The 12,680-nt window shown below is 37.3% G+C and overlaps 1 protein-coding gene across 1 annotated transcript; it reads right to left on the bottom strand.

Annotated features, from left to right (window-relative positions):
- Window positions 1-5,257: 5,257 nt before the first annotated feature.
- On the bottom strand, window positions 5,258-9,954 carry otpa (orthopedia homeobox a). The gene is made up of 2 exons (XM_053649664.1): window positions 9,386-9,954; window positions 5,258-6,671 (listed from the first exon to the last, which is right to left on the bottom strand). The coding sequence occupies exons 1-2, from the start codon at window positions 9,761-9,763 to the stop codon at window positions 6,150-6,152; spliced, it is 900 nt and encodes a 299-aa protein (XP_053505639.1). The 5' UTR covers window positions 9,764-9,954; the 3' UTR covers window positions 5,258-6,149.
- Between the last annotated feature and the right edge of the window lie 2,726 nt (window positions 9,955-12,680).

The following is a 12,680-nucleotide window of genomic DNA, read 5'->3' as shown; positions in this document are numbered from 1 at the left end:
TCCCCTTTCACTTTCTGTATATGTGTTGTAAATGTAAGCTTTGAATCCATCCATACCCCCAAGAACCTTATTACTGGGACTTGTTTTAATACTTGATCATAAAGTTTTAGTTTAATATTTGGAATTTTCTTCTTTGAAAAACATATAACGTGGGGTTTTTTTTTTCTACAGACAGTTATTTCCCCATTTTCCACTTCATTGATTACTATCTGCATACTTCTCTCCACATGATCCACATTCTGTCCTCTTTTCCACAAAGCGAGTGACATCGTCTCAGTGACACCTGTACAAATGCAGGCAACGCATATTGACCAAGCTTTGTGTGAGCCGATTCCATTGTAAAGCTGTAGGTATAAAAATATGAACAACAGTCCTTCCCAAAGTGTGTTGCTGCCCCCTGTTGGGCTATATTCACATTGCAGGTCAGATAGAAAGACGATTGACGTTTTATTTTTTATCCCACAACCCACCCCCAGCAAACCCAGAATGTTCCCCTAACGTTTGCATATGGTTCCTGTTTGGTTATTTTTTGGGGAACCAAATAATAATGTTCTAGGAACATTTCCTGTAGGGTTTATTGTTAATTAAGTTTTTGTAACCAAAACTAACCATCCCTGAGGTTTTTTATTTATTTATTTTTTTATAACAACCTAAAGTTAAAATTCAAAAGTTTAATTAAAAAAAAAAAAAGTTTCCTCATATTACAACCAGAGTCCAGACTAAAATCCAATCAAAGATCTGTGATGTGATCTGAAGAGGGCTGTGCACAGGAGATGCCCAGCCAGAGTTTGAATGCTTTTGCAAGGAAGAATGGTAAAATACTGCAAAATGTGCCAAATTGTTTGACTTACCCAAAAAGATTGAATGCTATGATAAAATCTAAAGGTGCCTTGACTAAGTATTGGGTGGACACACTTATGCAACCAGGTTCTTGTACATGTCTCTCTACCCCCCACCCCCAAAATGATTTTTTATTGTTTTTCACTTTAATTAATTGGTTAAAATTTCACAATAAAAATAGAAAAGGTTCTGACATGATTTATCTTGGTTTCATTTTTTACATCACAAAAACCTGCCATTTTAAAAGGGGTGTGTAGAATTTTTATATTCACTGGACTTATTTACACTGGATCTTCTCTTCAGACAATATCATATAATACAAAAGGTATGAGAAAATATTATTGAATCGACTATTAAACGGATTTTGGATAGACTGTCATTTATTTTTCTCTAATGACGTATCCCCCTTTTGTATGAGTTATGTCCTTCTTTGTAATGCATTATTACCAAACACATCACCAGGTAATATAAATTTTATAACAAAAGATAATCTATTTTTTAAATGTTCATGCCTTCTTGATACATCCAGTCTGCTTTCTAATTTAGCGAATCCACTCTCTCTAAACCCAACGTGAAAGTCCCTGTCACGGACTTTATACAATGCATTAGTTCTGATTTGTTCCTACGCAGGTTAACTGTGACTGGTGGCGTCACCGCTGAGTCAATCCTAATATAATCAATACCATCAAAAACGCTATTAATCTTTACTAAGTTGTGTGCTTTGTTTCCTCTCAGATATCTGTGATTGTGAGTCTCAGGCTCAATTCAAGGCATGTGAAGGTACAAAACAGTGAGGGGGGCTGAGTGCCGCGAAAATGCAGTGGACGTGATTACTGCTAATATTCAATTAAGGAAATATACTTGCTATATAACTCTGCAACAGTAGAGGGCAGCACGAGACTGTGGTTTAATATGACATTGCTCCATTTTGGGTGTCTTTCCGGTATTCTCGTCTCCCTGGACTTTTGGATTCTGCAGAGAGATGTAATTACAGTATTTGGAGGTTTTCACTCATAACTGCAGAGAAGTCAGCAGCATTAAACCACATCTTCTGTCTCATAATTTCCCCGCTGAATGTCCGGTTGTAGAAAACACCACCCAAACTGTTATATGATGTTATCTATATTTGTTTTAGTAGATTTTAGTAACAAATTATTTTGTCGGGATCAAAGCGTCTGTGTTACGATTAATGAGCTGCAATTTGTTTTATTTATTAACTGAAGCTGTTTACCTGTATCTGCATGATTTTATGCATTGTGCTACTGCCACAGGATTGGCTGATTGGATAACCGCATAAATGAGCAGGTGTACAGGTGTTCCTGGTGAGTTCCTGGTGAGCATGAGCCTCCCTTAAATGCATCCGAGATTCAATCAATTATATGTTTGTTGTCATCCGCCTCAAATGCGAAGTATTTCCATATTTGACTCCTTCCATCTTTCCTCTCAAGCAGTCAGGGCGGAGCTAAAACTGTCGCCATCTTCTGTAGTTTTTCCCGTGTGCCTGTAGGCGTTCTTCTTCTTCTTTACCACTTCTGGACCGACTAAAACACTTACATGTATTTGCTGCCCCCATCAGTTCCGGAAGAATTGCAAGCTCAGTAGCTTCATCACAAACGGTACCTACGGTACTGCAGAAAAACAAGCACCGTCAGGTTTTAACTGTTGAGTGGTTTATCATAAAATCATGACCATACTAAAATCATGCTTGCTTATCTCTTTACTTTGCCTCTTTAGTCCTTGGCCCCATAATTGCTGCTTGCAGTTATATCTCCGCTTCATTTTCTTCTTCCTCTTGTTATTATTATTACTATTATTACTATTATTAGATTTTGTGTGGTGGTGCACACAGATATGTGAGGAATTTAAGAGACAAATTCACATAATTTGCTCACTATAAAAGGAATTATATTATTGTAAAAAAAAATAATTGTGCTGGCTACATTTCATTTAAAATGCTCTATGTGGTAGCATTTGTTTCAATTTGCTGTTGCCAAAAGTAGTTTTAAACTCATTTTTAATTGATTAATATTATACAAAACTATGTAATATTTATGTCATCTATGGAAATTTGGATTGACCTTTTCCCTAAATAGTCAGGGAAAAAATATTTTAAGAAATGTTTAAAACTTCCATAGGTTTTGTGTGTTGGAAAGCAAATTATTTAGCATATATATTTATGATGGGACATTTTATTTTCCAAATGTGTTAAATACTCATTATATTAAATGTCAATCAGGAAAGTGTAAAGTCTGACATGTGAACTGGTATGTTATGAACACAAACCCAATAAAGATTTTACTACGATATCTATTCTGTTTAGCTGCTTATCATTTTAAGTCGCTGAGTATCATTATTTGATCAATTAACTCAAGTATAAGCAATATTGCATGAGCAAGACTGCTAATCTGAACATCAGCACCTCTGTGATTTGGTCACAGACACTATTGCCGCAGGTAATCACAGCGATGCTGATATTCAGTACAACAGCACAGTTTCGGGTGTGATATTGCTTTTATACAACTGTTTTTATAAGCAAGAAATTTATATAGAGTAACTGACATTTTAGACACATATGGCCAAATATTTTGTTTATTTTTGCTTCATCAGTGAAAGTAGTTCTCAAAGCAACCAAAGCAGGATAGACTGTTGTGTGTCGCCATGCAACACATAGACTGACTGACAGCTCTTAAGTGTAGTAACAGTTTCAATTTAATGAACTGTTGCTAGAATTGGAATTTTATGTAGCGCACATACACAAGCGGAGTGATGCAAACAATGAAATGTACAGTAACAGTGCTGTTATACTAAACAGCAGCACTCTCGGAATGCTGCTTGTCCAATCAAATTAGTGGACCAGAACCAACAGAACTAACTGTTGTATAATACGTTTTCATTCATAACCTGCACAAGCACACAGAATTCACACTCCAAACCTTTTTCTGACAGATTTCAATTATTCAGGGAAACAAATTTATTAAGGGAAACAAATTGTAAGTAAGCAGTCACCACCTACCCTGCTCTACATGGTACCACACTGCATTGTGGGTGAAATGAAAAGTCAGGCAAGGTGGGTCAGTGTTCACCTCCCTCAATAGCATGTGACAAATCAGCTAATGAGTAATGGCCCTTGCATTTCCACAAGCTAATTAACTCACCAGGTACTGAGACAAATTCTAATATTCATGTAATATCGTCTCACATCTGTTTTGCAAAAAAATGTCATCAGACTACATTATCTAATCCCTCTATTATACTCCTGACTCTCTCATACACATACACGCTTTGATTTGAAATGATTGATCACCTTTATCATATGATTTCTGTCCTGATGGAAGTGGTCTCGCCTCAGACGGAAAATGCAACCATCCACACTGCACATGGGGTTATTGAATGGTCTGAGGAGTATGAAAATAATGGCTTTTGAGATCACCAGATTTCAACTCAATGAAATACCTATGGGAGATTTTGGACTAACTTGCTAGACAATGCTCGGACAATCACCTGACAAAATATCTTTTGGAAGAATCTCTCCAGGACAGTTACGGAGAATTTTAGAATGTATTCCAAGACACATTGAATCTGTTGCGTTGTGGTGCCATAACACCTTATTAAGACCAGTAACTCATTTATGTGTAAAAAAAAAATAATAATAATAATAATTCAAAGGCTTTAAAGAATATACGTTTCTTAGAAAACTAGCAAATATATAAAATCAGGAAAGCACTCAGTTTTCAAAAAGCATTCATTCATTCCCATTACATACATTCTATTGAGCTAAAGGTATGACTGCTAGTGTATTTTGTGTACAGCAATGGTTATCATCAAGCAACAATTTTTAAGAATGTTATTCAATCACTCACCATTGCTAAGAATTTCATTTGTGAAGTATTAGAGCTAGTATTCTTGTGCTTAACCATTTTATTTAAAAAAAAAAAAAAAAAATTAAAAGAACTAGTTTCCTTTGAATAAATTTTTGACTGTGTAAAAAGTTTAAGGCAAATAAAATCTAGCATTCGATGCCATGTAACTTTTGCTTTTCCCGACAAACATTATACTAATACCATGTAAATATTTTCACAACCATAAAATGTAAATAATATATAGCTCAAAGTTAACCTATATTTAGATGCTTAACTTAGCATTTAGGGAAACATAAAACATTTAAATTATTAAAATGATTAATAATACACTTTGTTTATCTCTATCTTATTTTTTCCCTTGTTATTGCATAACATTTTAATCTCTGAATATGAAAGAGGTTTTCTGGTTATTATTGTTATGAGCATCATTTTAACGTTGTACAACGTCAGTCATTTGAATAATCTACAATACTGTACTAATTTTTGGGGTTTCATTCATTTTTTTCATACATAGATATGCAAAATATATATATATTGTTTCCAACCATTTCAGCGGTTGTGTACCCCAAAAAAAGATTAAGCAAAATTTACAAGCAACTTCTTTTGAGACTTCAATCCAGGGAGAGATTTTGAGAGTGCTATTTGTAGGCCTATTCATATATTGTATGGACTGAACTATTAACAAAGCTAATATATTTAAAACTTCAAATACAGACAATGTATTTGTGCCTAATTATCACCTCACGTGGACAAATTACAAAATAGGCTTGGCGTTCACGAGATGACATTCAAAATTATTTTATTTGACATTACAATTATTCGATATAAATATGTTCAGGAAAGCATATAACAGTTAAGAAATTTAAGAAATCTGTATTGGGATTACGCACAGACAAACCTAAAACATATCACAAATCGACCAAATTAGAGCAATTTAAAATGCTTTATCTACACAAAACATACTGTAGAACAGCATAGACTATAACCGTAAAATGATCTTTTTAAAATAAATAATAAATAGAATAAATAATAAATTTCCCCTTATCGGATATAGCCGTCCACGCATGCATTCGACGTTTATTCTTGATTTTTTTTCTTCTCTTTTTACACCAGTTGCCCTTTCATTCTCCTACTTATTTACTGTTTTAAAAAAAGATTCGTGGTCCGTAATATGCAAGTATTTGTTTTCATAAATAAAACCTCACAAGGCAGGTAGCGTCCTGTGTCGAATATTGCAGATATGTGCGTTACATTCTGTCTGTTATGTGCAGCGTGTTTGGTGAAAAATAAAAAAAAAGTCCCAAATAATAGGCCTGAATAAATTGCCTTAAAGATCGATAGATAGGCAGACAGTAGGTCAAAAAATTTGAAGAGAAAATATGGGAGGAAAAATATGGTGTAAAAGAAGACGAACCGTCAGTAGAACATATTCGGAACCCACGCGCGCCATTAAGTAAAACTCATTGAGACTGTGTGCTCGAGCGCTTTGCGGCGCAGTGACGCGATGCTCGTGCCGCGCCACATGTCATTATCTGTCGATGACGAGCTGCAAAGTTGCGTGGAGGCACTCGCACTTGTCGGGCCAGCGAGTGACGCGGGCACCATGCCCGGAAACGTGGGCTGATATAGGTGATGCGACTGCAGGGCCGAGCCGTTTGACGCCATGTTGGAGAGCCCCATGGAACCAGGCGTCGCCGGGCCCGCGCCCCCCAAGCTGCACTGCGACAGTGACTGCGCCATTGCAGGCTGGCGGCTGAGCGCCGGAGGAAGTTGGAGCTGAGAGACACTCGGCATCCCGGCTGCAGCCCAGCGCGTATCGTTTGCGTGAAACGAGCACAGGCTGTCGTTAATTGCTGCCGAAGAAAACTGCGGTAAACCGTGATGAGTAGGAAGTAAAGTGCCAGGCGCGCGGAACACGTTTGTGGTCTTCTTGCGCTTCTTCCACTTGGCGCGTCGATTCTGGAACCAAACCTGCGACAACCAAACCAAACACCTCATATTTCTGAAAATAGCCTAATGGTCTCTCACAACTGCAAACTTTTAAGAATACTCACGAAACAACTTAATTTTTTAAAATAACGATTAAGGTTAGGTTGCTCACTTTTCCTGCGCCCTTTAGCCTATAATGCACTCTCTTTCGTTGCGATTCCTCTGTGTATTGTGTCGGATCCTCAGATTCTAATTATTATTATTATTATTATTATTATTATTATTATTATTATTATTATTATTTTACCGTTTGTGTCTTGTATTAAAGCTATTTTGGTTGATTGTGCTGGCTCTTTGTAAATCGTCATTAGGCTATATGAAATAACTTTATAAACAGAATTATTGCTGTTCGTTAGCTCCACCTCTATTATTTTACACAAAATATTACACGCAAAAAAACAAAAACAAAAACAAAAACAGAATAGACAACCAAAAAAAAAAATCAATAAACTCCAAAGCAAATGAAATAAATACACACTGGATTTACACACTACACTACATTACACAGCATCTTAAAGGTACGATTGGTGCTACGTAAACACAGTTGTTTTATTTTAATTATAAAATAGATAGGCTATTATTGGCACGAACAAGTGGCGCAAATTCAACGCACAGTTAAATAAATGTTACCTAAATTGACTCTCGAAATCAGCCTAAATGTCCTAAATCTAAATATTTATATTATTGCTATTTCATAACAACCGACTATGCAGATTATAGAATCTTGAAATTCAGATATATAAGACTTAGACAGTAGACGCAGATCCGTTGTGCGCTGTTTGTGTAGGTGCTCTCCCCCATAGTCAAACTGAAACGAACGCTGCTTGGCGCTATCCATTATGAACCCCTACCGCCGAGGCCATTAATTAATGCCTCGTGTGTCTAAAAGCACTATCATGGACTGTCTTGCTATGTGTTTATTTCCGCGCTTGAGGTTTATAGAGACCTCATTCACGAGCTGTGCGCAGTGATTAATGGGAACTTAATGGTTTGGAAAAAGAGAAAATGACATATTACACTCACGGTTTCCGCCCGTTTAGTGGATTAAAAAATAGGGTAACAGATTAGAGTGACACTCGCGCAGCAATCCGTTAAATCCCGCCTGAGACGCATTGCACTTTAGATGGACATTTTAAATATTTCAACAACAAAAAAGAAAGAAAGAACGACCGCGCACATCCTCTCCGCAGTATGTGAAAGGTGACAGGTTTGTTTCCAGGTCGCGAATGCTGCTGAATCGCTATTAATTGAGTGATTAGTTTATTGAGATGACTGTGCGCGTCATCGTTTCGCAAATCTCTTTCTGAAGGGGTAAAAAAAAAAAAACAACACAACAACAACTGTATTATAGGTGCACGTTAACACGTTTAACGATTTCGGTGATACATGCTAACACGGAATAGCTACAAACTTGTACCTCGTCCTGTAGCCTAAACTTTCGTAATTTTGCAGACGACTTGGCACGCCTATTCTAACGAATTTACAATAGTGAGGCTAAGCTTAAAGAAAACAAGCAAATCCCATCTGGGGGTCTGGTAATTATGAAGATTATTATTTGGACGTTTGCATGGTTTCACATTGTGATTAATAAGCCTGTGAGAGTAATGAATAATACTGGAATAAGTGGATAATAACTGGTTGGGTTTTTATAGCATCCGCGAGCTCGAAATGTCTATGCATATTTAATGAACTTTAGGTTAACGCGAAGGAATTCAAGCCTAATATCGATTAATAACGCGATATGCTCCGGTGATTAAGAACACCTCAACTGCTATTTAACACGACAATGAGCTGACGAATCACAAAACACGAATCACGTATTGCTTTAAAAATCTGGATTGATGAGAGACCTATACGATTTATCATAAATTTTTAACATAATTTTTTTTACATTAATGTGAAGTTCTTAACGAATATGAACACAAGCGCGGAATGTCATATGCAACGCCAGGCCATCATTTCGAAAACACAATGTATCTTACGTTGTTCATTGATTTATTCTAAATGTTATATTCCCCAAACGAACAAGAAAAAAAAACCCGGAGTGTCCAACACGTTATTGCAATAAAAATCGCAGGAATATTTTGGGTTACTTTAAAATCAAACATGGATTAGCTGCTCTCTTTTTTCCTGCGCGAATTGGGATTAACATTTTCCTCCACCTTTTGATAACGGAGACACACTGCTGTACAGGTATAGACACAGCGGTCCTGGGTTTCACACGTTTCAGGCGTTGCCGATTGAGAAATTGGATTTTCTCTAGGCCTATTATTATTGTTCGTCGATCAAATCATAGCCTACTGCTTCTCTGAACGAACTGGAGGGTTGGTAATTCGAAGAACTGTTCAAAAGAAGAAAAGGCCCGAAACTTTCTTTCTTCGGTTGTTTTTTTTTCTCTTTGATTGTTTCAGTTGAACTTGATTGTGAAAATATATTTACGTTATTTTCTTATATAATAGATCAATCTCTTATCTGTCACATAATAATAATAATAATAATAATAATAATAATAATAATAATACGGTTATGAAAACAATGCTATTATTATTATTATTATTATTATTATTAATAGCATTGTTTTCATAACTGTATTATTATTATTATTATTATTACTATTATTATTGTTGTTGTTGTTGTTGTTGTGATTACCTCCACATTTAAACTGGCAAATGTTGAACATTTCTAAACTGACTCACCTGCACGCGCGATTCCGTCAGGCCGATGCGCAGCGCGAGCTCCTCTCGCATGAAGATGTCGGGATAGTGGGTTTTGGCGAAGCTGCGTTCTAACTCGTTGAGTTGCGCAGGTGTAAAACGGGTCCGGTGTCGTTTCTGTTTCTGCGTTTGCTGACTTACGGATTGCGCAGAATTTTGGTTTTGTTGTTGCTGCTGCTTCTCTTGCTCTTTGGATCCAACGTTACCGAGCTCGTCTCCGGGAAGATGGGTCGCGCCTTCTAGGGTTTCCGGACTCGGGCCAAGTTCTCCGGTATGTCCGGGCTCAGACACCCCGCCACCGACTCCGAGTCTGCACTTTAGTGCCTCTCTGTGTCCCAGGATCTCCGCGGCATCCTTCATCCCTGCAAGGCACACACACACACCCACACACACACACACACACACACACACACACGTGTGTCAAAATATACTCATGGTTCCCGCCCGCTTGGCGGATAGAAAGATCTCCCACAATCTTATTAACAGGGACGGGTTAACGGTAAACCGCACAGTTTTCGCACAGAAGTTAACTTGGAGTGTGTCGAAAGCATCACGCCTGTTGTTAGGCTGTTACAAAACACGAAGAATACGGGAGGAGTGCACACACCCCTCAATTACGGTGTCTAATTCCATTCAGTGGCATCAATATATTTAAATTACACCGTAATCTAATAATGATGATTACATTTTCTTCAAGTAAATTAGATCACTTTAAATTGTATTAGAACTAAACAAGGAGCAAATTGTCAGTTTTCACTGCTGAAGGAGAGAGAGCGACGGAGAGAGCGAGGTTGAGAGAGAAGGTCCTCAAAGCGTAGTTTTACAACAGGTACTCACCGAGCCGCGCGTCCAGCAGGTCGACGTGTGAGAGCATCGTGCGCCGCTCGAGGGTGATGGTTTATTTTCCTCAAAAAATCACTCTGTGATTTTAACCAATTTAATATATGTATATATATATTGGGGTTTTAAAAAGGAGGTCCCCTGCATTATAATGCCCTTTAGAGAACGGGGAGGTGCTTAATAGTTGCAGAGCCCCGTAAGCGGCTTCAAATGAGAGCCAATCAGCTTTTGAAGCCGGCCCATGTCAGCCACTCACATGCGTTCATTTCTTCCCATTTCTGATTATTATGTTTTTATCCCAACTTCCAAATTCCAGACCGATTACGGCAAAGCTTCGACCTCTTTTAAAACACTCACCCACATACTCGCTGTCTACGGATAGAAAGAGTAAATAAGCATCCTCTTACCTCCATATTATTCACATTATTATTATTATTATTATTATTATTATTATTATTATTATTACGACTTGCGCATTTTAGACGCAATAAAGACTATCAGGCTTTTATGTAATTAGTGCCCAATCTAGCTACTAGTTATAGGCTACTAATGTACTCCGAACATCAGCCGAGGTCGGTATAAATGAAAGGGAGGTGAATTATTAGGCTATGTGAAATAACCCAAAATTGAAATATACAATTTGATTGATTGTGTTTGTTATGTAAATTACTCCGGAATTAAAGTTATTCCTTTCATGCAAAGCGAAGTCTGCCTGTTCAGGCCAAACAAGCAAACTGTTAGAGCAGTGAGTGGAGCTTGAAATATTATAATTTTACAAAAAATAAAATAAATAAATAAATAAAAAATGCTGCAAAAAATATAAGCCTACTCGAAAAGCAGACAGGAACGGAGAGCTCCTTTGTGAATTACGCCTCTTAATGGTGCACAATGGAGGTGTCCAAGCGAGAATACTCTCACAATTTGTTAGGACTCATGACACACACACACACACACACACACACACAAACAAAACCATGCGGTAAAAATAGGGGAGAGACTGGATCCGGTGTATTGATAAACCAAAATGTCAGCGAAGCGGCAAAGACGGTGTGTGAGGGAAGAGTTGTGGGTATGTTCTTGTTTTCTCTCCGGCTTTTTGGCGAGGGGAAAAAACGTTGCATTGCGCACTCAGTGGAGGGAACGAGACATAAATACGGAGTGCATGCGTTGCTAAAAGCGCAATAAAGCGAAAGCGAGGCTTTATGCATATGTTAGCATGATAGTCTGAAAAAAATTTATGTGTTAAGAAGGAATAAAAATTGTGTTGAGTGATTTTAAATGATCGCATTATTTAAGTGCGTGCCCCAAATCGTCGCTTGATTGATGGTACACTTCGTTTTTACGACTTTTCAATAGTTCGCGCCTCTTTTTTTTTATTTTTATTATTATTATTATTTTTTTTTATAGCTGTACAAAGTGAATTGCTCTCAGCGCGGGTCATAATTATCCGGTTAAAACGCGACGACAGACGCTTAACGACGCTTTCACAGAAACCGAGAATCGCTCGCAGAGAGATATTACTCAGAGGACAAAAATATCAATCAGAAGCAAACTGCGTCCGACCCTCGTGTTAAATTTGCCAGTCTTCTTCTTTCAGTCTTTCTTCTGGTATCTTTATTCAGCGGTAAAGGATTTTCCGTAGCGGTTCGAGTGATTTTTCCCTAATAAATAGGGTTTAAATGGTTGCGCACAGCCGGGAGCAGGTACACAACAGCCTCGCTGCGATTACATTGGCTGCCTCTAATGCAATTCATTCTGTGTGTTTACCTCGTGCAAAAGTGTACAGATTGCATTTCTGAACACGATGCCAGAACCTGAAAGCTGCACGGAGATTACTGGCTTTCTTTCTGAAGCGCGAAGAAAAAGAAAAAGAAAATTCTTTCATTAAATGTATTGCGGGGGGAAAAAAACTGTTTTTATCGCTGTACACATAATGAGAAATTAAAGGGTGCCCTATAGGCTCCTGCAGGTGAGATAACAAAACATAAATAAGAGCGATAGGACTTAATACCTACCTATCTAGTAACAACCACAGCTATAATAATAATAATAATAATAATAATAATAATAATAATAATAATAATAATGTGACATTTATCTATAAAATTAATTAAAAACGTCAGTTGAATCTCTAAAGGAGGGATTCGTAGGTCATCTTCCTTACTGTAGTCTATAATATTTTGGCATAAAATAGGTAGGATTCATATAGGCTAGGCTACTGTAATAAAAGGGGCACAAGGCTAGCAACACCAAAATCTTTATTATTATTATTATTATTATTATTATTATTATTATTATTATTATTATTCCAACACTGGTTAACGATTTAATCATGAAAACCTGCACATAAATTATATTGGGGTGTGTGTGTGTGTGTGTGTGTGGATGCGGGAAGTGTAATTGGTAGTGAATCAGAGCTGAGTCACACTTCTCCTCG

This window comes from Ictalurus furcatus, chromosome 18 (genome assembly GCF_023375685.1).
Source record: "Ictalurus furcatus strain D&B chromosome 18, Billie_1.0, whole genome shotgun sequence".
Lineage (NCBI taxonomy): Eukaryota > Metazoa > Chordata > Actinopteri > Siluriformes > Ictaluridae > Ictalurus > Ictalurus furcatus.
The sequence above is the reverse complement of the archived record's forward strand: the minus strand, read 5'-3'. Positions and strand labels throughout refer to the sequence as shown.

Bases quoted from the DNA above. Each gene is read 5' to 3' on its own strand.
- otpa (XM_053649664.1), bottom strand. From the start codon at position 9,763: ATGAAGGATGCCGCGGAGATCCTGGGACACAGAGAGGCACTAAAGTGC. The intron at 6,672-9,385 runs GTGAGTCAGTTT...TGGTTGTCGCAG, and splicing joins TGACGGAATCGCGCGTGCAG to GTTTGGTTCCAGAATCGACG.